Genomic DNA, 26,841 nt, shown 5'->3' with positions numbered 1-26,841 from the left:
CTGATACTAGCTGTGTCTTTGTGCTCAAGGTTTGCTCCTCTATAACTCAAAATAATTAAGCATCTTGTTCAGTCACTCCTTTGTGGAAAGATTTGGCCAGCTTACACCATTTTTCCTTTGTGTCACAGTTTGAGATTTGTAAGGAAGGTCATTTATCTGCTTGACAGTAGTGCCCTTGATTTTAAGATGGTCAAAGCAGTTACCTCACAGTTTGGATCTACCTGCTTCATCTACAGGCCTTGTTAAAGATAAATCCAGACTTTGAAAGAAGATATCCAATAATCATCATCTTTGGAGAATGGGTGGAAATCCCTCTTTGATAACTCTGTTGAATGCACGCAAGAATATTGACTTCCAGTTGTATTACCCTCTAGAATTTAATGAGATTAAGGGGAGAACATGTGTTAGCTTGCTCAACACAATTTGGGGATGAACTCAGCCGGTCAAGCAGCATCAGTGGGAGAAAAAGAATGGTCGACGTTTCGAGCCAACATTCTTCAATGAGGCTCGCTTTTGGTGTGAAATGCAAATCATGGAATTCGCCTCGTATTTTTTTCTCTTCTTGCTCAGACATTCAACTGATGTTGATTTATTGATGTTCATTCCTCTTCCTTGACAGTGAAAACAGGGACTTTTTAAATGATCCAGTTGTATAATATACCTCTGATGTTTAACATGTTAATAGCACAAAAATACATCTTCCAAAGAAAAGACAAATTGTGTTAATGACTTCAGGCATTTTCAAATAGTTAGAATGACTTGTTGATCTTGTTTAAAAGCATTAAGCTTTAATCCATCAATCACCATAGATACTTTGTACTTTTATGACATGATTTATTGTCAAAATCATTCCAGTAAATATAAAGAGGAAATGAAGTCATCATATTTTTTCTAATGCAAATCAATGGCTCAAATTAGTACTACCATGAAGCTAACAAGAGAAATATGGAGGATTTGATCTGATATTTTTAATGATATATTTGTCAAACACAAACAGAACAGTAAATTGAGGCATTTATTTGACCAAATGGCCACATAATCAAAAACATGAGATTTGACTCTCTCTTCAACAAAGAAAAAGATCCTTTCCAGTTTTGAATATATTCCGTCTTGTGCTCCATTTTACACTGCGTGGTTCTGACACATGTTAAATGAGCAAGCAACATGTTCAAATATAACAATCCCAGCATTGCTGCGATGAAATAAACATTTCAATAGAAATGTTTTGTAGACTTTTATTGTAATAATAGTCTCAAACTGCCTTTTTTAAAATCACAGCATCTTTCTAGTAACATATATTTTTGCTTCTTAATTGTGTTTTTATTTAAATTAGCTTTTAATGTGAAAGTACCGTAAACAATTGAGGTTGACTGTGATTAAAATATATTGAGAATTCTTGGCAATAGACCATCTGCCATAATCATATGTTGCTTGCTGACATTTTCCCCAAACATTCTGTACCTTGCTTCATCAAATCCATCAGAAAGGGTGGAAATTGAATAATGTGCCAGGGAAATTATGCTGCATAAGTGTTGATGGAATGAAGATTTAAATGTATCGAATTTTTGATCCGTCTCTTCAGAACTGCATGCAAATACTGATTTGCTTTCACACCTTTAACACAGAAAGCATTCCAAGGCACTTAAGATCAATGTAATTGGACAAAAAATTATTTTGAAACAAAAAGGAGCTCTTAGGAGTGATCATATAAAGTTTGTTTCAACTGTCAGGTTTCAAAGAGTGGTTTAATGGTTGGCTGAAAATTGTAGAATGAGGAGATGAGGAAAATTCAGGAGTGGTTATGTTGGCAAATGCAGTGTTCCTGAGATCGAGTATCAGGGAATCTGCCATATTTGCTGTCTCAGGAAGTGGTGAGTAGATATTGACATAATATTTAGTAAATGTTACAGAAATACTGAATTATTGATATATTTTGTAAACAGCCAGAATAATAGTATCGTGTTGCTTCATTTGACCACGAACAAGAAATACTGTGATCCCCTTGAGTGGCTGATGCGAATGGATGCCTGCAGTTTTCATCAAAAAAAGTTATCTTATTGATCATGGATCCAGAAGAGTGCAGTAAATGGTGTGACCAGGATTGGAGGGCTTGAGTTAACAGGAGAGAATGGATAGGCTAGGGTATTTTTCCCTGGGGCGTTGGACCTGAGGGACCTTGTAGACCTCATCAGATGAAGGATCCTGACCTGAAACATTGACCATTCTTTTTCACTATGCTACTTGTCTCACATACTTCCTCCTATCACTTGCTTTTTGCTCCAGATCCCAGCATCATCAGTCTCCAATTTGTCTAACGGAACAAGGATGGGCAATAAATACCAGGCACCTGGAAGTGGAGAGATAGAGATGAAATATTTTTTCTCTGTTTGTGTGATACTGTACTCTATTATTGCTCCTCCATCAGGCACAAACTAAATAATTAATATAATTTGGCTATTGTTACAATTTTATCTCTTTGCTAGTGTATATTAGAGAAATATAGAACATTACAACCCTTTCGGCCCAAGATGATGTGCTGAACTAACATAACATAACATAACATAACAATTACAGCATGGAAATAGGCCATTAGGCCCTTCTAGTCTGCACTGAACCAAACAACCCTTTCTAATCCCACCTCCCTGCACAATGCCCATAACCCTCCATCTTCTTCTCATCCATATACCTGTCCAATCTTTTCTTAAATAATACAATTGACTCCACCGCCACTATTTCTCCCGGAAGCATAACTCATTCCACACGGCTACCACTCTCTGAGTAAAGAAGTTCCCCCTCATGTTACCTCTAAACCTCTGCCCCATAATTCTTAACTCATGTCCTCTTGTTTTAATCTTTCCTCCTCTTAACGGAAATAGTCTATCCACATCCACTATGTCTATCCCTTTCATAATCTTAAATACTTCTATCAAATCCAAACAAAAAACTGAACTCTCCCTATTTCATTACGCCCTTTTTTTCTTTCATCCAGGTGTCTAAAAGTCTCTTAAATGCCCTTATTATTCCAGCATCCACCACCACTCCTCACGATGTCTTTAAAAAAAAGCATGATGTCTCCACCTAAACCTTCCTTCCTTCACATTGTACATTTCTCTGGTTTGCTTCTCCCAACCTAGAAAAAAGGTGCTGGCTGTCTATCTTATATATGCCTCTCATAATCTTGAAGACCTCTAATAAGTCACCTCTCATTATAACCCTCGGGTAGAATCCTTAATGACATTAGCTGCTAGGAAAGCTCTAGCTCTCCAAACCTTGCCTCACATTTTCCAATCCAGACAACATCCTGGTCAATCTCCTCTGCACCCTCTCTATAGCTTCTACATCTTGTAATGAGGTGACTAGAACTGAACACAATATTCTAAGTGTGGTCTTACCAGAGATTTATAGAGCTGCAACATCACCTCACAACTCCTGAACTCAATCTCTGACAAATGAAGCTCAGGATACCATAGGCCTTCTTAATTATCCTACCAACCTGCCTGGCAACCTTGAGAGATCTATGGATTAGGACCCCAAGGCCCACCTGTTCTTCCACACTGTTAAACATCCTACCAACAACCATGTGCTCTGCCTTCAAGTTTGACCTTCCACTTATCAAGATTGAACTCCATCTGACGGTTTTCTACACAACTCTGCATCCTGTCTATATCCTGCTCTAACCTACCAGAACTTTCAGTGCTGTCCACAACACCTCCAACCTTTGTATCATCCACCAACTTACTGACCCATCTCTCTACATCTTCGTTCAGCTCTTTTCCAAAAAATAGATTTGAAATAGCTAAAGTCTGATGCCATTATATGTCAGCAGGGATATAAAATAAACCTGGCTCTCTGACCAAGTTGTTGGTATCTACTCTAAAAATCTCACCATAAGTGCTCTGTTACTGATCTGTTATTTTGGAGTCTGGACCAGAGATAAGACTTCTCCACCAAAGCAGCTGGCGAATTTAAATTCAAGTAATTATATAAAATCTGGAATGAAGTTTATTGTGGTAATTATAAAATTACTCGCTGGTCATTAAACAAAAACATCTGCTTTACTAACATCCATCTAGGAAATAAATCTGCTATCCTTATCCAGTCTTATTTAGATCCAAGAAGACAAAGTTAGCTTTTAAGTCCCTCAAAATAAATTAATTTCAGGGAATTTTCAATAAAAATAGATATTATTTGAGAATACTTCCGAGAAATTCCTTGATGTCTTGTTGTATGAAGAAACTTTCATTTGAGGTATCTGCATGTATTTCCAAATTTTACATAACACCAGTCGGGATATTTGTTGAGAGCAACTTGTCATGAGTCATTTTTGCAACACCAGGCAAGTTTCTGCGTAGTTGGGAAACAAACATTCCCCAAGGAACTTGGATTTTATTGTTTGGTTGTTAGCCATTCCCAGGATAATGTGGTCAAATTCTATGTCACCAAACAAGGGAGTGGTAAAACTTGCCTAAATTGCATAATCATCTTTCCCCATCCACATACCCTCATATTTTCATTTCCCAGTCTCCCTATTTAATTGGCAGTCTCTATTTCACCTCACTACATCCTCAGTTTCCACATTCCCATCCTATTCTCCCATTCCCCTTCACTTTACACTGAGCTGCGATGTCCTGCCCCTCCCCTACACACCTCCCCAACAGTAGGTCCCAGCACAACAGGTTAGTGAGAAAATCCAAGGGTCCTTTGCCAGCAATGCCCAGCAACTTGTAACTGAGGTCTTGACAGAGAGAGTCTGTCACTGTGAGGCTAGAAATCTCATACACTGTTGACAGGAGAGCTAACAGAATGTTCTTGTTTATTGAGAGCAGAACTGAATTCAAAAGTTGGGAGGTTATGCTTTGAATTATGTTGATGTTGGTGCAGCATAACTGAAAGGATGTGTATGGTAATTATCTCCTTATGTAAGGGAGGATGTAAATGAATTGGAACTAATTCAAAGAATGTTCAAAAGACTAATACTTGAAATGGGCAGGTTGCCTTTTGGGGAAAGGTTGGAAAGACTAGGCCAGCAATGCAGGACATGATGGAAGTATATGGGGTCGTGAGGGTTCTTGACAAGGTGGATGTGGAGTGTATGTATCTTCTGACTGGATAATCCAGAATAACCATCTCACTATCTCAATTAGGGATCAGTATCTGTTTTCTTGCCATTTTGTCTGGTTGGGTTCCAAATGTGCCTGGCAGCCAAATTTGCATGCAGGATGTCAGAAAGAAACTAGGTATTTATCCAAATATAAATTGTGCTGAACAAGAATGTTCAAAATCAGCCATTCTCTCTATTTTTTCATGAGAATTTTGCTCAGAATCAGAATTTATTGTCATAAATAAGTCACAAAATTCATTGTTTTAAATAAAAATAAGACATGAAAATAAATATAAGGCAGTATCTTTGGTTCATTGATTATTCAGGAATCTGATGGCAGCAGGGAAGAAGCTGACCTTATGTCACTGAGTGCCCCATGGTACCAGAGTGAAGAGACCATGGCCTGGATGGTGGGGATTCTTTAGGATAGAGGCTGTTTTGTTAAGACACTGCTTCTTGTAGATGTCCTCAACAGATTAAAGTCTGGTGCCTGCGATATCACAGGCCAAGTTAACAACCCACCGGAGTTTATTATTGTCCTGAGCATTGGCACCTCCGTACCAGACAGTGATGCAACCAGCCAGAATGCTTTCCACAGTACACCTGTTGAAGTTGTCGAGTCTTTGATGACATACCGAATCTCCTCAAACACCTCACAGGGTATCACTGCTGGTGACCCTTATTCATGATTGCATCAACATGGAGGCTCCAGGGCAGATACTCGGAGATGTTGACACCCAGGAATTTTAAGTTCTTGACCACTTCTGCACCCTCCATGAACACTGGATCATGTTCTCCTAACTTTCTCCTAAAGTCCATAATAATCTCCTTGGTTTTGCTAACGTTGAAACGCACGGTTGTTGGTGTGACCCCACTCAATGAGCCAATCTTTCTCCCTCCTGTACACTTCCTCATTGCCGTTTGTGATTCTGCCAACAACTGTGGTGTCATCGGCAAATTTGTAGATAGCATTGGAATTGTGCCTGGCCACACAGTCATGGGTGTATAATGAATAGAGCCCTGGGCTAATCATGCATCCTTGAGGTGTGCCTGTGTTGATAGTCAGAAAGGAGGAGACATGGCTTCCAATTCATAATGACTGTGGTCTTCTGATGAAGAAGTCAAAGATCCAATTGCAGAGGCCCAGGGTTTGGATCTTCTTGACCACCACTGAGGGAATAATGGTGATGAAGGCTGAGCTGTAGGTTATGAAGAGAAGCCGTATGTATGAGTTGCTGTTTTTGAGGTGATCCAGAGTTGAGTGGAGAGCCAGCGATATTGCGTCTGCTGTGGAGTGATTGAGGATAGACAAATTGCAGTAGATCCAGAACTTGGCTTAGGTAATTTTGGCCTCTCAAAGCATTTCATCACAGTAGATGTTAGTGTTACTTGGTGATAGTTGATGAGGCACCTCACATCGCTCTTCTTGGGCACTGGGATGATTGATGCCCTTTTGAAGCTGGTAGGAACCTCTGACCTCAGCAATGAGAGGTTAAAAATGTCTGTGAACACTCGGCTTATTGGTTGACACAAATTTTATAGTTTATGGGTCCCCTTCCCTGTGATTAAAACCACAGAAATGCTGGATTAACTCAGCAGGTCTCGCAGCATCCATAGGAGGTAAAGATGTATTACTGATGTTTCAGGCTTGAGTCCTTCTTCAAGGTTAGTTCAGCATTTCTATGTTTTACTACAATCGCAGCATTTGTGTTTCACTTCCTTCCCTGTGAAGCAGTGAAGTTTTGGTTTCTTCCATACTTCTACCAACTATATAAAAAGTATTTTTTTTAATTATGTAACGTGAAGTGAAAAGAAAATGAGACTTTTACTTAAATGTGCTGTGGCCTCCTAGGGGCTGTCAGGCCCCATTGAGAATAGCTGTTCTAAATTGTTAAGAAGGTCACCTCCCATCTCCTGTTCCTCTCATTTATTTGCTTGGAATTTAACTCATGTTTGATGGATTAAACACTCCATATATTAGTATTGAAAATTGGTACTGAATTCTTCAGCACCTAATTACACCTCTCAGCCCAATTCCCACAGTGAGTCCGATGGTGATATCCCTTGGACGAACCTTCAGTAATCTTCAGGAGAGGGCCAAAATTCCTGTCCCCTGAACATCTGTCACATCCAAACAATTCAGGGAAATCTATTCCACATGATCCTCTCATTCATTGCTTTAGCTTGTCAATCACTGATTCACACTGATTCTGAATAATTTCTAGTTCATTCTCGCTGGCGTTTGGTTGGAGTGAAGGAATGTAATAAAAGATGAAGTTTTTTACTGTGTCTTGCGATAAAATTCATATTGGTATCTAAGTTGGTCATTTGGCTGATTGAGTTGCATGCTTACACGATTCTTTCAACACTAGGAAAATAAAAGAGAGTGTAATATTAATATATCCAACTACTGGAAAGCATGGCATCTCACATCACCGTTTGATTCCTTCCCTACAGAGGCATCTATTCTCAGCTACGATGGCAGCATGTACCTGAAGATAGTTATGCCCTGGGTAATGCATACAGAGGCTGAAGATGTTTCCCTCCGCTTCATGTCCCAGCGAGCTTACGGCTTGCTCGTGGCTACGACCTCGAGGGATTCAGCTGACACACTTCGCCTGGAGCTTGACGGAGGTCGAGTGAAACTGACAGTCAACTTAGGTATTGTATGACAGTTGATCATTGGGCAGACTCAGTTCACGTCTGGCCTTTCTTTCCATTAGTGATCACTGGAGCACTGTAAAGACATAATTCTATCCTAACATTTGTTTTGCAAAACATTAATATTAACTAGTAACTATTAATAAATTGAATGTTGTGTAAAATGTGCATGAAATTGATCAAGCTGATATAACTAAGTAAATTTGGACTTGTTTGATCTGAAATCCATGTTTAAATGGACCATCTTTTGAGCAAATATTCATGTTTTTGCACCATATCTGTAGACACTGAGAAGTAAGTCACAGCAACTGTTCAATTGAAAGAAAAAATATAAAAGTAATCATTTGCAGACAGGTGCAAAATCATTCCGACGATCTTAATTCTCCCTTATGAAAGAGAAATTGCTGTGACCTACTTAAAGTGGGTTTTATATCTATAAATCGTTTGTTAGAATATTTTGCAAATTTGTGGAGTTTTTATTTTATGTCTTCATATTTAGTTTAAGTTCGGTGGTTTTAAAACTGAGTTTATTTTTTAAATTTAAATTTAACGCTTATTTGTTTTAAATCAAATTGCGTCATGAGTCATCAGTCAAAAGATGGCTATCAACCCCTTCAAAGGCCTAAAGCCTGCGGCCCGCTTGGCAAACAGCCCTGAGAACAGAGTGCACAATCAAACCTGCAGCTGGATCGCCTTACCTCTTAGTCACCCACTTCTTTCTCTTTTCCACTGCTCCCTTATCATCCTTTCCAAATTGGGAATTTTTCTTGTCCCCCCTGAATGCAAGAGTTCACTAATATACGACCATTATCACTGGACAACAAGCGTTTTCAAAAGATTTGCTTCCTGAAATAAAATTGGGGATTATGCTAGGCAACTTCAAGCTGAACACAATGATAATTTCAGATTTGTTGCATCATGTAGGAAGTTAGATAAACATTAAATTAACTTTTATTGGATTTGGCAGGTTTAATCGCAGAATTGATGCTGACACATTGTGTTAGTTCAACTGACCGAAAAAATGTTTTTCTGAATATTTTCATTTGTACTCAGTATCTGATGCCTCCAACAAAAGTCATCCAGCATTGCCCTGATACTGCTTTTCTATGATTGCAATGTCCTGGTGAAACTTTTCACCATGTCCGACACTGACTGCACAAAGATCGGCAGGGAAGAAGTCCAAGAGCAATGACTTGCTGCACTTTGTGGTTTTATTTGCTTGAAGTAGACTTAAAATATGACAGAAAATCACAAAAATTGGTGATATCTAAAAAAGTGGTATGTGATAGGAAAATTTTAAGGTGCTTTTCAAGATTTAGCAGCCCCAAATCCTTAAAATACACCCCAACGTGTTCAGGAAACAAAATCTTCATGTTCCAGTGTAATCAGTCTCTCAATAATTTTAAGAACATATATATTTTTGTGTTTAAAAGCTGTTTCAAGTCTCCACCATGAATTATTTTTAATTCCTTTGCAATTATTGAACAAGAAATCATTTATTAGGGATACATTTATAATTCTTGTCCATCATTGCCTCAATAGCATCAAATAAATGGTGATAAAAATACAACGACATTGGAAGTTTAAAATGTGCAGTTATTAAGCTTTTGATGGATTTTCTCTTATAAAAGCATAGACTTTTGTAACTAAAATGATACTTGGAAAAAAATGGTAATTGACCCAGATCTTCTGAGAAGTGACAGGAGTGGTCTGTTTCTTAAAGTGTACTCAACAGTAGTTTCCCAACATGTGGCAGGCCCATTTCTTTTCTGGTTGACGGGGACTTGTGTAGCCAAAAGCATTTCTGACTGACCCTGCCACTGTCTGAGGAAAAGGTTGGGTTGTGCTGGAGATCAGAATGTTGTTAGAGGGTGGACATCACCAGGCATGGAGTTGTTTGAGATGGAGGAGATAGGAGAAGCTTAAGATGGGGTGGAAGAGGTTGCTGCAGCATTTTTTTACCCAGAGGGCTCTGGAACACATGACCTGAGTGGGTGGTGACTGGGGCTACTCTCACAACATTGAAGTAGTTTGTAGATGAGCACTTGAACCATTAAGCCAAGCAAGGCTATGGACCAAATACTGGTAAAGAGTAATTGAGAAAATAGTTAATTGAGGGTCACTATAGATGTAGTAGGTCAAAAGGTGTATTTTTGTGCTGTATGTCTCTGAGGCTCTTTATACCTCCCAAGGCATGGATATGTCTCCCACCATTCAGCAGATCAGATGTAGTAGTTCACTTGCGTCACTGTCTGGAGTGCTATTAGTTGGGGGCCATCCACTGACACAAGGGCCAAAAGCTAACAAGATCTATGGGAAACGCAGTAGCGCAGTGAGATTTCCAAGTGAATAGCTTGGGGTGGGTGGAGAGGTAGGGGAACATCAGATGCATTCACTAGTAACCCTTCAATGAAGTGCTCAGGCTGTAATGACCAATATTACGAAATGTGCTGCTGACAAACCTATAGAATTAGCCATTTTTCAACGGGGGCGACGACACATTTAAGTAAAAGCCTTGTTTTCACCACAAGTAATATAATTTTTTTTGTAGTTGGTGGGAAAGAAGTAGGGAAGAAGCCAAAACTTGACTGCTTTGTAGGGAAGGAAGCACATGGGGTGGGGGGGGGGGGGGGGGCATTGCCAAAAAAAGGTTGAGAATGACTGCTCTCCCCATCACTTTTTTTAAAAAAAAATAACTTTCCAAATTTTTCCAATCAGGAAAAGACTGCAAAGTTTCTCATTAAGGAAACACAGTCTCTATTGTTTTAAATACTGCAAATACATGGTGGATATTTGAAAGATGATTTTCCCTGAAGGAGGAGGTGAAAATAAGGTTTAATGCGGAAGAGAAACAGATATATTTTACACCACAATTTGTTTTCTGTTCCATTACATCCCAACAGAAATTTTACCAACCCAGCATTGCAGTAAATTCATGAAGTTATTCAGTGATGATATTCTCTCTCTCCTGGTGCTGTTATTCCTCAATTTCTGGTCCCACTGAGTCTTTCCTTCATCATTGTATCTTTATTCTTTAGTGATTGTGCCGTCCAGTGGTGACTGAGTAGCATTGCTGCTCTCTGATGAAGTCGGAAACAGTTGGCTGCCTCGCTCTTAAAACAGCAAACCAAAAAGAGAAAACTCTGATTTTATTGTTCAACTATAGTTGAGGATTTTTAAGTACAAGAACATTGAATGCTCAGCTTGCATTGAACCAAGGTTCAAATAACGCTTCACAAATGAAAGCCAGTGGGGACCCATTTAACACAAATGGAATTAATTGTGTTTCCCTTATGGTCATATTAATCACTTGTATAAATCACATTTCGAACTGTATATGGTGTGGATCACCCTCTCCGCCAACCCCCCCACTTCCTTTTTCCATGCACCTTTTTTGGTCAGTTTTCAGTTCCTGGTGATCCTTGTCAAGAAGCAGTTTAAGGGACAAACAGTAGAAAAAAATTCTAGACACGAGAGAAGGGAGGAAACCGAGTTTTAATAAACTTCTTAAAGATTGGTCGTCTAGAAACAAGATACATATCCAAGTACTGTCAAAGCTACAATGCCACAACTTAAATTTTAGATATTTTATAAAATCCATTGGGACACAACCTGCAGCAAAATTCCTGTACTCACTGCGGATCTATGTGATGCATGTTTTCTCAGAACCTCGATGATCCTGTTCCCGAAAAATAAAATATGATAAATAAAACTGCTTGATTAAAGAATTCAAAAAGTTACAAGTTAACTGATTCTTAACCCACGACACTCATGGCATTTTCACTGCATTGAAATGAATGGGTGCCCTGTTTCCATGGCAGATTTAAGTTGGTGCAGGATCTATGGGTGTAAATGCTGGAGAACTGCCAAACAGTTTGTTCCATTCTTGGACTCCATGTAGAATCTGACAGAGTATGGCAACGGAAAGATCACAGCTTATTCACATGGGATCCGTACACATGATGACACTTGGAAAATGCTGTCACTTCCCAAAACATGCTGACCTATTATATTTACCTGAAGAGGTTATAAGTGTTACGAGCCCAGAGGACCCCAAAACCCAGCAGCAATAGATATTCACCAAGACAAAGGGTTACTTAAAAAAAGTTGCTTTTAATTATCTTTAAACATGAAAATAGAATCACACTATTAACTTAACTAACCCATCTTAACCCCCTTCTAATACTAAGCGCATGTGTATGTAATGTGTGTGTGTGTGTGTGTGTGTGTGTGTGTGTGTGTGTGTGTGTGTGTGTAAGTTCAGAGAAGTTCACTGTCCAATCTCACTTCTCATTCCTCCAAGTTCACTGGTTGCAGGCAATTCTTATACTGTGCACAGAATTTAACATTTATAAAGTTCACCAGGCTTTGGTGCTTGAAAGGTAAGTGGTTACCACTCAGGAAGGTTCTTGTCGGTTTTCAGAGAGAGATTTGTTGTATGTCGGACACCCAGCCACTTCAATGTCTTGCTGAAGAAACTTGTCCCCTCAGGGTTCTCCAGATGATAACCTCTTTCTTTCAGGTCATCACAGAGTGCCTTTTTGTTTCTTCTATTCCAAGTGAAATATTAGACAGCCAGTCCTCTCCTCTTTCATGAACCACAAGGGCTTTGACCAGGCTGAAGTAAGCACTTCCAACCAGTCTTTCAAATGGGGTTTTCCACAAGCTCACCAGCTTGTCCTGTTCCAGTACCAGCTGCCGTTGCTAACTGTAACACTGAAGAAGTGATCTCTCTCTCTCTCTCTCTCTCTCTCTCTCTCTCAGAGAAAGCCTGTTTGACTCTCTGACTCTCTCTGCTTGCAAAACCACATGACCCTCTTAGAACTGCAAGTTCTTCTCCAGACTGTTTGTGGCTCCGAGAAACTCTTTCATCTGTTGCCTTTCTGTAAACAACAATCCACTAGTGAAGGTGGGCACTCTCCAAAGCTTTTGCAAAGGCTATGAGGCCCTGACATGTCTACATTAGCAGAGCTCCAGTATTTTAAATAAGATCTGTTTTAAAGTATTTGTTTGTGACCTACACTAACAAACACTGCCCCAATTTATCTCCCAAACATATCTATATACTCTGTCACATAGGATATTCATGAAATAGCAATCTCACTAGCCTTAAAGACTAAGCAGGACTCATATCTATAATTATATTAGCAAAACTTGCTTGCATCCCATATGACAAGACATCTTACATTTTTAAATACTTTGTTTATGCCAATTCAAATAATTTCCTTTGACTACAATAGAGAAGACTGAAAGCAGCACAATCTACAAAGAGTGCTGAATCACAAAATTCAGGTCAAAATGTCCGTTAATGTGTCTAACTATAAGTTATCCGTCAGTTTTATGTGTAAAGATTGTGACATTTGATAGTTCTATTGCAAAATCTGGGCCAATATTTTCCCCTTGCTGGTAGCAATCAGGAAAACGTCCCACAGAATCTGACTAGTCCAAGTGACATTGAACGGCCCTCCCTCAAACATTCATCACTACAGGTTTTGATCTGAGCAAGAACCTCAAAAAGATCAGCCTGCTATTCCTCTAAGTAGCTGTTCTACCTCTCCTTATCCTGCTATCTCAGTCTTCCTTGCACCTTTTAAACTCGTCTTTTGTCAAGTTTGCTCTGTATGATTCCTGGTTGTAGGTAATAGTTATGAACTTGGTTGGAATGGTTTATTCTTTGATCCTCTGCCGACTGTGAACAGGATTCTCTTTTTGAGGCAGTTTACCGATTAGCGTCAACCTATCAAATCCTACTAATGTGTATAATAGTCCAAAATAGCATGAGCTTGATTTGTTTAGTATTTTTCAATTCATTGTTGGGAGAGCTGGCTTTAAGGAATCTGACTGCAATACAAACTATTGGAACTTACATCATTTTTCTTATCACCTACTCTATAGATCAGTGCACACACTGAAGCTGGTTTGGTTAGATAATGATAATCGCTTAGCTTATTTAATGAAAACATGGGAGAAAATATATTTGTACCATTGATTCTAACTACATTTGCTCCTGGCAAGATGGAGTAGCAGAACATTATGTCATAAATGGCCACATTTTTCACCATAAAATCTCTGAGTTCTCTAAAATAAATAGTTTTCAGATATAATTCATGTTTGGCCCCGCACTTAAAATTCCATTCATTGTCAACTATGGCTCTAATATAATTCAGAAGAATTTGCTTTGAATTTCTTTTTCCTCTGCCTGCAAAGGCCCTCTTCTATATTTCCTTGCTGGGCTAATCTTTGCAAAGGAGTCCATAATGGTTTCAACCAGCTGACATTTGTCTTACTGGCTGTCCTTTTATGCTTTCAGGGACCCAAGATGAAGCTCAAACTTTCAAAGGTGAACTTAGAAATGTGCAGGGAGGGCAAGTTTCTTCAAGGACAGGGAAGGTCCCACTTCTGTCCTTGCATCCACTGAATATTTCTGAGGATGTCAAAGATTGACATCACTAATCTTACGGCACAAAAATCGATGTTTGGCTCACCTCATCCATTCTAACCATGATATCAATCTTTGCTTATCCTATTTGCCTGCATTAGGCACATTTCTCTCTACTTCCTTCTGATCTAAATACCTGCCTTTTAAATGTTGGAATTGTATCTGTCTCCCCAACCTCCTCTGGTTCCAGATCACCTCCAGTGAAAATCTTAATCCTCAAATCTCCTTTTTTGTCCCCTCCCATCTTAAACCTGTACTCTCTCGTTCTGGACAGCTGTGTCTTGTGAAAAAGACTATGATTATCTATACTATCTTTACCAGGCATAACTTTATAAACTTGCTTTAAGTTCACCCTGCAACTTCCTACATGAACTTGCTTTTTTGATGTGAACAGAAATACTGTCTGTTTGAATTTTTACCAGCAACTTCATGACCACTGACGTAAGGCCACCGGCCTTCAGTTTTCTCGCTTATCCTGACTGCCCTCCCTGAGTAAGAGGACGACATAAGCTACCCTCTAATCTTCTGGTACCTCACCTGTGCCCAACAAAGATGAAAATATTTGTATCAAACCCCCAGGAATTTCCTCCCTTACTTTGCTGAGGATCCTGGCATAGATTCTATCAGGCCCTGGGGATTTATCTACCCCAACGTGCTCCAATATTTCTAATATTCCCTTCTTTTTAATGCAGACATTCTCCAGAAAGTCTGTACCCTCCAGCTGCTTCATCCTTTTCCCCCGTGAACACTGATGAGAAGTATATGGTAAGGTCCCCCTCATATCCCCTGCTTCACATATAGATTACCTCTTGGATTCCTGAAGGGCCTTCTGCGTACTTAGTTATCCTCTTGATTTCCTGAAGCAAGCTTTTTGAATTCTGCTTAATCAGACTTAACAGAGTCATTTTAAGTTCCCTTTTATGCTCTCTTAATTTCTTTCTTAAATTCTCTCCTATAGACCTCAAAGTTCTCATTCAATACTAATTTCCTATTCCTGACATTGACTTCCTTCATTTCACTGATCAAACCTTCATTATCCTTTGTGAACCAAAGATTCCTTATCGTGCGATCTTTGCTTTTTAACCTTGCGGGGATATGTTGACACTAAACTATTACTATGTATCTTGCAACAACATTAATCCCACTTGTTGATCCAAATGGCAGATGTCCCTCTGCAAAGTACTTTGTGGAAGTACGTTTCCTGTTTTATGTGTAAAGACCCGTATTAAATTTAAATTTTACTTACAATACAGTGGAAACCTGTGCCACCCAATGACACCCAATTAATCTGCAACTCCGTACCTTTTGAAAGGTGGGAGGAATCCAGAGCTCCCGGGGTTACCACAATGCCAACGATACCACCCTGATTTCAAGTTTATTCTGATCCGATTGTGCAAAACGCGATAAAATAATGTTCTCCGGTCCTCAGTGCAAACACACATCGAGACACACGCATACAGAGAAACGATACATATGCAGTATGTATGTACATGTATAAACAAATATATTTGTGCATTTGTCATCCTTAAGATCTGAAGGTAGAAGATCAACCACAATTTGGTTGAATGACAGTACAGGCTCGAAGGGCGACATGGCCGACTCCCATCCCTTCTTAAATATCGTGGTTTAGGCTCTGCTGAGATTAGTATTTTAACACCTTGAAGCAAAGTTTGTTTTTAGCACCTGCTGGCTCCAGAAATATTGATTCTTGTTAGGAATGTTCCCCTGAGGTCATTAAGGTTAACTGAAGGATCGCCATCATAACTGCCTGATATTAGGCAACTGGACACAAAATAGCGATCAAACTTTGTGGAATCCTTGATCAATGGAGATAACATGTGTTTGTTTGCAAATACAAAACAAATCCTTGAAACTACACACTCTAAATATTAATCCCCTGTTTTCTTTCCCATTTCACAATCTTTATGGTTTTCATTAAAAGTCCTGAAGTTTTAGGAACAGATTGAGGCCATTTGACCCATTGAGTCTGCTCCTCAGACTTGGTCGGAGCTAAATGATTTACTCCTAATGCTAATATTTTGCTCGCATTTATTCCTTGATGTTGGGTCCAAATGGGGAATATTCAGTCAAATGGTACTTGAAAAAATGAAAAACATAACTGCAAGCATTCAGTTCTTGTCAAAAGCCCCACATCATCTCTCGGAGTGAGCCACATCCGACAAACGTAATTAATTCTCAGATCTGCTTTCTAAACTGGCTATCTTTGATTTAAGAAGAGGAATTTTTTTTTGTGGTTGACCATGGAGGTCTTCAGGATATAATTTATATAATGATGAAGGAAAGCAGTATACCCCAAAGGTATTACGGCCTCTGTATGGTGATTGTGCCGAATGGTCCGTGGCTGTTTGCACCCACTTTTCTGTTGCGGTTGACGACACATGACAAACCTGGCCAAATGAAACTGAACCCGGATTCTTGATTCTCTCCCTTATTGTTGCTCAAGAATTTCTCAGCACATACCTGTTTTTCTGAAGCTTCAATAACATCAAATTTTATAATGTGCAAAATATTAAGAGAAAATTGTCAATCTGTATTGGCTAAAATGCGAAAAATACTGGTCCCAAGTCTTTAATTGGATGAGGAAGAACAGCAAATTAAACTTGTGCAATGAAGAAACTGTTCTCAATTCCAAAAAGAGCAGAGATAAATGAGATTGGTAAATATATTTCTGTGCCTATGTCATTTTTTCAAAACATCTTTGATTATTGATTATCAACAAAATTGGAGTTATCTTCCTAACTTCAGATTTTTTTCCCTTTTGTTTTATTCTTTTTATTGAAGTTCTTGAGAAACCTGCCAGATGCTCAGAGATCACTGCTCCTGCCAATGTGCACCGCTCACCCATCTTCTTGCCAAATACTATTTTCCAATCCCTTTTGGTGTATTTGATAGACTAGTTGGTCACGAGCGTGTGCAATGGTTGGGCCAGTCTATCTTTGGGACTTGCAATTGGAACAGTCCCCGTTGAATCTTGGTTAAGTTTTCACATGGTTAGTTGTTTGCAAGTGGCCATTTTATAAAGAGAAAAGTTTGGTGGTAGGAAAGAGAGGTCAAGGGAAGAGTAAAGGGATAAAGATATGTTGCTACTTAGTCTAAAAGTAAAAAGACTTCTGCTATACTGCAGTGATAAAGAGTACAAGGTTATGTGAAAAAAACTTTTGTCATATGAAAATAACCAGTCTATGTTTGGGTCTCATTTTATAAAGATATTTGTACATGTGAAGTGAAGAGTAAAGTAAAATGGCCACCTTCTTGCGTGTGTCTGTCCCCGGAAGGGTGGACTAATTGTTATTGGATGTCTGCAGCTGTTACCTTGAAGGATGCGATTTCATCTTTCATTTATTCTTCCCCGTCTAGACTGTATCAGGATTAACTGTAACTCCAGTAAGTTATTGTTCAAGTTTCATTTTGTTCTTAATGCTTTTATCCTGTTTAAAATAACTGTTTAATATGTGCATTGTTATGTCTTTAGATACACTGGGGAAAATTGGAGAGGCTGATTTATTGAATGTGCAAAAAAGATAATAAATTAAAATAAACCACAGTCAAATCTCATTTAACAAATGCCAATTAAAATGTATAAAATTTACGACATCCATCACTTTGATAGAGAACAGTAATTTGATTCTAAATATTCTTGGAGAATATAGAAATTATCGAGGATTGTTACCCGGTGCTAATCATACCTTGTGCAAGTCTCACATCTTTGACAACCAACTATTTTGTCTTTAGCAGGGTATTGGTTTAATGGTATTTGACTGTCCATTAATTGCCTGCATGTCTTGAATGTTCTGGGGAGCCGTGTGATTAAAATGCTTCTACAGTTACAAAATAACTGTCAGGGGAATAAAACAATATGAGGGATTGAACAAGAATTAATTGCTCAACTAAAGGCTTTGGAGTGTAGTCTTATCCATGTCTGTGTGGACTGATCATAGACCAAGTGCTCAACACTGTCAGAAGGTTTTTCGCTATCCCTGGGGTCAACTGCTTATTCAGTGACTTCCACACCTCTTTGTGGCCTTGTAACAGACTGCTGGGTCAGCGATGAAGAGTTGCCTGGTTTCTGTGGACCTTTGAGGTGTTAAGTTTTTTCTTGGAGCTATAGCAAGGAGCAATCACACACTCATTTTCCAATAGAGATACATTGTACACATTCAAAAGCCAAGATATATGCTGCTTGTAGCAATCTTGGCTGGAAGGTAAGTATTCTACCACTCGCCACTCTATCTCCTGTGCATACTCTTTCATTGTTGGTCCTAAGTTGCTGCAGGGTTTATTTACTTTTGTGGAGGCCCTTTCAGTATTCAGTTTGAAATTTGCCTTTTATCAGGTTCCAAGCATCCTGATAATATCCAGAAGTACAGAGGTGCTGGGTCTCTTGAAGAGCATTAAGGTGAATGTAACTTCAGGTTCTTATGGGATCTATCCCAGGCTATCGAGGATGGCAAGAGAGGAGATTGTAGGGGCCTCAACAGAGATTTTTGTATCCTCTTTCGCTACAGGCGAAACACCAGACTGGAGAATATCCAATCCTATTCCTCTATTTAAGAAGGGCAAGAAATGATGAGTCAGTAAGACTTGATTTAATGGGAAGGAAATTATTGGAGAAAATTGTTAGGGATACGATCTACTCACAAATGGGAAAACAAGACGATTGGGCTAGTCAACCTGTTTGGGAAGATCATGTCTTATTTGAGTTTTTTAAGTAGGTTACCTAGATAATTGAAGAGGATAAGGATGTTGTCTACATGGACTTTACTAAAACTTCCAATAAGGTCCCTGATGGTATCTGATCCCGAAGGTTAATACGCATGCGATCCGTGGTAGATTGGATTCAGCAATATTCTGGCCATAGAAAGCAGAGGAGGGCTGATATTCTGATTGGAGGTCAGTAACCGGTGCTGTTCCACAATGGTCAGTGCTGGGACCTCAGTTTATGATTTATATGGATGATATGGGCAAACCAGTAGGTGGTCCTGATCAGGCAAAAGCAACATTGGCTGAGTTGTGGATTGTGAGAAAGGTACAGTTGGATATGTAGGCAGACAAACACCAGAGGGACTTAAACCAGACAAGCTGTGGAGTTTAAATTTGGAATGTATGAGTTTGGATGTTAAGTAAATGGTTTTTATTAGTGATGTAAAGGATTGACACTCCAAGTAGCAACCATTTAATATCCAATATAACCATATAACCATTTACAGCACGGAAACAGGCCGTGTCGGCCCTTCAAGTCCGTACCGGTTCACTTGAACAACTCCACTAGCTACTCCGCAAACTCCTGAGGAAGCAGATATAATTGTACTTTTTTAAGCTCCGAAGGTGGGGTGGGTTGTAGGGGGTAGATTAGATGGGGGCGGGGGGAGTAGTAGTTTTTTTTTTGATAGTTTAGTTTGTATGTATCTATTTTGTAAAACTTTTAAATAAAATTTTCAAAAAAAAAAGCCAGACCAATGAGAAGTGTTGCACTAACTTCAAGGGGAAAGCATACAGTAAATGGCAGGGCCCTGTGTTGCATTGATATATGGAGGGATTTTTAGATGTAAATCCATAACTCCCTGATAGTGGCAGTTCAAGCAGATAGATTGGTAAGGAAGACATGTTTCCCTTCATTTGTCAGGGCATTGAATATAAAAGTCAGGATATCATGTTGAAGCTGTAAAAACTTTGGTTAGACCACATTTAGATTACTGTGTGGAATTCTAGTCATTGTGTAACAGGATGGATATGAAGGCTTTGGAGAGGATGCAGAAAAGGTTCAGCAGGATGTTGACTGGTTTAGAGAGTACTAGCTTTGGCGAGGGGTTGGACAAACTTGGAGTGTTTTCTCTGAAGCATCAGAGCCTGGGGGTGGGGCAGATCTGAGACAACCACGAACAATTATGAGGTATAGAGGAAAAAAAAATGATAAGAATATTTTTCCAAGGTGGAAATGTCAAATAGGGAATGTGGCTTGAAAGTGAGAAGGGAAAAGTTTAAAGAAGATGAGATGCAAGTTGTTTTTTATATCGAGTGCGGTAGGAACTCACTGCCAGGTGAAGTGATAGAGCATTTAAGAGGCTTTTCGACAGACTGATTAACATGCAGGGAATAGAGGCATGCGCAGACAGATTTGCAGCTAAAGTTGGCATCTTAGTTGGCACAGATATTGTGGACAGAAAGGCTGTTCTTGTGTTGTACTGTTCTATGTTCTTTGTTCTTTCATTTTATTGATCTGGAATGGAACATGTGTAATCCAATGTCCTACGTTACAAGTTACAAATAAATTATCCATTTAAAAAAAATAATGTTATAATGTACAGCACAGTAACAGGTCCTTCTGGCCCATGAGCCCCTGCCGCCCAAACACACCCATGTGACCAATTAAGCTACTAACCCCACATGGTTTGGGAATGGGGGGGAGGAAACCCATGTGAATACAGGAAAAAAGTAAGAGGGGAGGGAGGGAAAGGGGGAAAAAAGGGGAGAAAAGACCAGTGTGTAAATTTAATTAGAAACCTTTGTACATATTTTGGTTGATATGGTTCATAGTGTGAAAAATTAAAAAAATTATATAAAAAAAATACAGGAAGAAAGTACAAACTCTTTACAGACAGTGCCAGATTTTAACCTGGATTGCTACAGCAATAGCATTGCACTCGCCACTACACTAACCGTGCCACCCTGTCATATCAGTTCTTCTTTCATTTTGTTTTTATTAATTGAATGTAAACATTAAAGGGAATTTATTGTTCTAGAGCTGAAGAGGCAGAAAAGAATCAATCACATTGGTGGGTCTATTCATTGGATTCCAAAGTGAAGAATCAGATCCGTTGGGGTTTAACAACAATCAAATCATTTGATAGCTATTATATCTGATACCAACCTTTTAAACTAAAACTCCAGATTTTTAAAGAAATTTCTAGCTGCCATTATTGATTGTCTCATCAAGTTACTTAACCTCTACGCCATGGCACACTTCATTGAAAATGCATCCTTTATAAATCCAGGGTTTAAGAAGGCAAGGAAAGTAAAAGGGCAGAAACTCTCTACCAGGTAGTCAGTGTCTGGGTAAATGGAAGAATCTCTTACTTGAGATGAGATAATCCACTGAGAAAATAATGCACGGTGTCAAAATGGATTTTAAAAAGTTGTGTTTGTCAGAATTGTTTGCTGTTATGTATTCTGCGAGTTAACGGCTATTTGGACTTAAAGCAGGCTTTCATTAAGGGAGCTATGTGCTTATTAAATAAAATTAGAGCAAACTGTATCTGGCTTTGTACACTGGCATGAAATGAGGATTGGATAACAGAATAATTTTCCTACTTGGAGGAGGGGGATGCTGCAGGGATTGGTGCTGGACCCCAGCTGCTCGTATACTATTATCAATAATTTGGATGAGAGACTACATATATATATATGTCTAAATTGTGCTGATGCTATAGAGCTGTGTGTTCTTGTTTGCCTTGAGGATGGAAAGGGGCGTAGAAGGGTATGGACAGTGTGGTGATATGTAATTACATCATGAGGTCACCAGGGGTCATCCCGGTGACCTTGTATATAAAGCAGTCCAGAGCATGACCAAGGACATGACTTCAATATTTGATCTCATGAATTTTTGACATGAAAGTTAGGTTCATCATAAATTTAGGCAGACCCTTAAAGAGCTAAGATAATTTATTTTTATTATAGTATTGACTCAAGTGTACGGCTAATGGTAAGAGCTACTTACTTGAGTAGAAGTGAAATAGAGCAAAGAATATTTTGGATATCTGGAGTTGAACTGAATGTAACTGGATACAGATGAGATCCAGCAGTATGTAGGAACATTTGGAATATGTTTCCCTACATTCTGTGCAGATCATTTTTATTAATTTAAAGCAGATAAATCTTGTTGGTCCACTTGGCAATTTTTGCCATCCGAATAAACCTTTAAATTGGCAGTGACCCATCTTCTTAGACTGTTGTGTTTAGTGAGGTAAAAGTATGCCTTATTCTGCATGTGTCAAGTGTATTTCTCCCTTTCTCTCTTATTTTCACATTAATCTATTTCACCCAATTGCAATTTGCTGCAATGAGAATTAATTCCACTGTTAAAGACTGCCTGTCCTGCATCGGACTTGTCAGTCACCAACGAGCCTGCAGCAGACATGGACATACCCCTCCATAAATCTTCGTCAAGCCAAAGAATTAAAGAGAATACTGTTTAGGTTGAAGGAAATTATTAGACCCAAAATCTGAATCTCAATGTATGGTCTGGTTAAGAGGAGAAAAAAAATTCATAGATTTCTCTTCATCTGAGAATCATTTAGGCAGTCCCAACTTATTCCATCAACTAATTTCTCCTTTGGAGCTGCATCAAACTCTATTTTCTTCTTCCTGTTATATAAGTCTGTTTTCTCAGTCTCCTCCAAATTCTTGGAAGCATTCGAAATAGAAGATAGCTATTTAAGTGGCAATTGTCTGTCTTTCTGTTCGTCAATCATTTCTTTTTTTGTGAGTATTTATTTCTTTATTGAGTGGAGCTGAGCACAGATGGCAAAGCTAACATGTATGATATATCTCTCACTGTCCTTGAAGTTTGCTGGTGAGCCGCCATCCAAAGCTGCTCAAGTCTGAGCAGATGGTACCGTTGAGTTGCTTCCTCTCATTTCTGTAGACTATTTAAGATTTGATCTCATGGAATGGGTCTGAAAATGGATTATTAATACTGCTGTTGAGTTGAGGATGTGTTTCATATTCTGGACATTTTGATTCAAATTTCCCATGCCATATAATGAAGTAAATATTTGTGTTGATTGTTTTCCATTGTACACAGGCTTCAGCTAGGCAGAATCTTTAGCCCAAGGTGAAAACATCAAATATTAGTGACCATGCATGTTTTAGCTAAACCTGATAAAGGTGGCAGATTTCTTTGCTTGAAGAGCACTAGAAACAAGCTAAGTTTTTGACAACAGTTTGATATTTCCTTTGTGTTCAACTTTATTGTCACATATTCTGAGCAATAATGAGAAAGTTTGCTTTGCGAACAGTCCGATTTATCCAGAACTAATATTTGCAAATAAAAAGTGCAACCCTTTGTACATTTATTATGTTGGAAAAATCCACACTAGTACGAGCTTTCTGCTAATTTGTCCTCAGGTTGATTACTTGGAGGTAAATTGATTATTGTTTCAAGGGGAGATATTTTTTATGTATTGCCTTGGCACAAAAAGGCTGGTGAAAGGAATAATCAGCTGAGTTTACTCACCTATACCCACTTAATTATGTTCCTGCTGTTTTAAATCCAAAATAAATGGATGCTTCACAATCAGCAAATCCCCATGAACCTGGACACAATCTCTTCTCACTCCTTTCTTTGGGCAGAAGATACAGAAGCCTAAAGTCCAACACCTTCAGGTTCCAGAAGTCTTTTTCCAAATCAGGCTCTTGAACATCCTCATATTACCTTTATCAATTCACATACTTCATATCGCCTCAAACCGTGCATCTTGGCGCCTCACAGTTCGGCGGGCAGCAACCTCCTTGGAAGAAGACCGCAGAGCCCACCTCACTGACAAAAGACAAAGGAGGAAAAACCCAACCCCCAACCCCAACCCACCAATTTTCCCCTGCAACCGTGTCTACCTGTCCCTCATCGGACTTGTCAGCCACAAACGAGCCTGCAGCTGACGTGGACATTACCCCTCCATAAATCTTCGTCCGCGAAGCCAAGCGAAAGGAAGAAGAACTTCAGGACCACCAAAAAATTGTCTGCACTATTGAAAGAGTTCACAACTGGAACTGGAACTATTTACATATCCTTTTATATTCTTTTTTCCCTCTGGTGGTGCATTGCGTTAATTCATTTTCTACGATTTGTGTGTAATATTATGTTGGAGCAACAAGAACTTCATTGCAACTATACGTTGGCCTTGTGCACATAACAATTAAATTTCATCTTCATCATTACAGTATAATGTGGGAAATCTGCCAGGAAATTTGTATAAGCAATCTCTGCCATTGAAACGTGATTGTGACCAAGTCATCCATTTCCTTTCACTGGTGGATAGATAATGGGAAAACACTTCAAGAATAACACTTCTGCTGTTCAGAACAGTGCGATTGGACTTTTTGCATCTATCCAAGAAGGCAGGAAGACTTTGTGTTTGTAAGCTCACCAACATGTCGGCACAATGCAAAGCTAATCACAGTATATAATGCTCAAGATTAATTTCTCAGCATTTGTTAAAATCATGTCTTTTTGGGGGATGAAATACAACCAAGTATTTACGGACAAATTGTTGTAAGTCCTCAATTTCTATGGCAGTTCACCTCTCACTTCTGAACTTCTCATTGGGTCAATATATGTTAGATTAGTATATGAAATGGAACATTTTATCTGAAACTGTAACTAACTATCTTTAGTTTGCATACTTGTAAAAGAATCCTTTTCAAATGGATTATCAATACTGCTGTTGAGTTGAGGATGTTTCATATTCTGGGCATTTTGATTCAAATTTCCCATGCCATATAATGAAGTAAATATTTGTGTCGATTATTTTCCATTGTACACAGGCTCCAGGTAGGCAGAATCTTTATCCCAAGGTGAAAATATCAAATATTGAAGGCCATGCATGTAAGATGGGGAAAAGTTTAAAGGAGATGTGCAGATGTTCTTTTTATGGAGTGGTAGGTACCTGAAATGGACTATAAGTAGTAGTGGTGGAAGTTGACATTGTATTCATGCGTTGTACTTGTGGTGGTCCACCACCGGCCTACTACAGGGGGCAACCTCTGTACGTGCAGAAGTGTAAGGGGACAAGACAACACCTGGCCAGCTGACAATCAGTCGGCCTGAGTGGATCAACCCCCCCCCCGGTCGGGTGTCAATTACCCTCCGGGATATAAGCCTGTGCTGGCCTCCCGAGGCCTCGCACTGAGTTGCTGTAGCCACAGCCAGCCTGGCTCTGTGGAGGATTTTGTGGATTAAAGCCTGTTGTTCAGTCTTTACCTTCTGTGTGTCTGATTCTGTCTAACAGCGCACCACAGTACTATGATCTAATACCAATTGAAATGTCATGGGATATTTTGTTAGATTTGATACGCTGGCTGTGTCAAAATTTGCATATTTACTGAACTGAGCTTTGAATAGGTTGGTCATCCACAATAGGCCTTGGTTCTCGGTAATATCAGAGCACTGATATGTGGCTGGGTCATGCATTACAGTTTGCAGGCAAAGCAAGTTTGTAGCCTGGTAATGGAGAGAGCAAGGGACAACAAGAGGGGAGGGGCAATATCTTGTGAAAGGAAATCAAGTGAAAGAAGTATTACATTAAGGGAAGGAAGAGAGGAATCTTGCACTTGGAGTGAGGTTATATGGGAATGATGGATGGCTGTGTGAAGGAGAGCAGAGATGGAATGAGAGGTCCACTGTGACTGACACTGAGGGATCAGAAGGCACTAAATGGCAGTGCAGAGGAAGAAACTAGCATTTGTTAGCATACTCTGCAGATGTTTGATTGACTGGAGATTGCAGCGTCAATCAAGTTAATGCAGTTTAGAACCAGTTGAACAACAAGATTAGAATAACCACAGCTCATCTGGTTATTTTCCCCAGTTTTCTCACAGATAATTAGTTAAATACACTGTAGTTTATATTCATATTTCCACCACATTTAGCCACAGGTATTATCTACTTATAGAAAACCCATGTATAAAACAATTGACTAGAAAAATTGATGGAAATAAAACAATAAATTGTAATATGTTGAAAGGTTAGTGTTGTCTTTGTAAATTCTGCTGAGTTATCTCCAGAAAACTCAATGCCCTTCCTTGCCCCCCTTGCTGTAACTTCCAATTGTTCCATTATTATTGTCCCTTCCATTGCTTTGTTCTCCCTGGAAGTTCTATCTGTTAAACTAATTCATAGAACTTTCTAATCTCATTTCCAGTAAAAACCAAGGTTGGTGCCCTTGTATTTCTGACCCTGAATATAATTGCTCCACCTCCTGGCTGTTTTCAACTGCCAAGGCCATCTGTCTAGACACTTCACCCTCCCTCTTAAGGAATCCTTTCAAGTCTATCTCTATGGCCATCTTAATTTATGTCAGGTCTATAGCATCCACGTATTGGCTCCAGTGTTTGAACCTTTAAGCATCCTGCATAAGATGCAGGTCTAATCTCTAGATGTGTTGTGTAACTTAACTGTCAAATCGCAGCATATACACACCATACATGTAATTTACCTTATTTTAAGAGATACAGCTCAGTGATAGGCAGTTATGGCCCATGTATTCAATTAACCAACTAACCCTGTACATCTTTGGAATGTGGGAGGAAACCAGAGCACCCAGAGGAAACCCACATGGTCACAGGGAGAATGTACAAACTTCTTTCACACAGCAGTGGATTAAAACCTGGGTCACTTGCGCTGCTAGCCGCTATTTTAACCATGCCGCCCTACACTTGTTCACTTCCAGGCTGCTGAGATCCTACTGAATGTCTTTTCTTATAAGGAAAATTTGATTTACTGTATTTATTTTGACAGTTTCTTGGGATTGGGATTGTTCGATTGTAGGATATCACACGTTGATTTTAGATCATGTGCTGCAGTCCAGTAAGTCGTAGGGAGTCAAGTTTCACGATTTGAGGAATT

At 39.1% G+C, this 26,841-nt stretch overlaps 1 protein-coding gene across 23 annotated transcripts in view; it reads left to right on the top strand.

The window, feature by feature from the left end:
* LOC138753237 (neurexin-3-like) overlaps positions 1–26,841 on the top strand; it is a 2,173,925-nt gene that overhangs the window by 936,132 nt on the left and 1,210,952 nt on the right. For 15 of the 23 annotated variants that reach the window (XM_069916009.1, XM_069916007.1, XM_069915992.1 and 12 more), the window contains 2 exons: positions 7,559–7,762; positions 17,580–17,606. In XM_069916009.1, the coding sequence (XP_069772110.1) occupies positions 7,559–7,762; positions 17,580–17,606 (231 nt within the window). The remainder of the gene's footprint in view (positions 1–7,558; positions 7,763–17,579; positions 17,607–26,841) is intronic. The other 8 variants (XM_069916002.1, XM_069916001.1, XM_069915998.1 and 5 more) reach the window with 1 other exon arrangement.

Source organism: Narcine bancroftii, chromosome 2 (assembly GCF_036971445.1).
Source record: "Narcine bancroftii isolate sNarBan1 chromosome 2, sNarBan1.hap1, whole genome shotgun sequence".
Lineage (NCBI taxonomy): Eukaryota > Metazoa > Chordata > Chondrichthyes > Torpediniformes > Narcinidae > Narcine > Narcine bancroftii.
The sequence above is the reverse complement of the archived record's forward strand: the minus strand, read 5'-3'. Positions and strand labels throughout refer to the sequence as shown.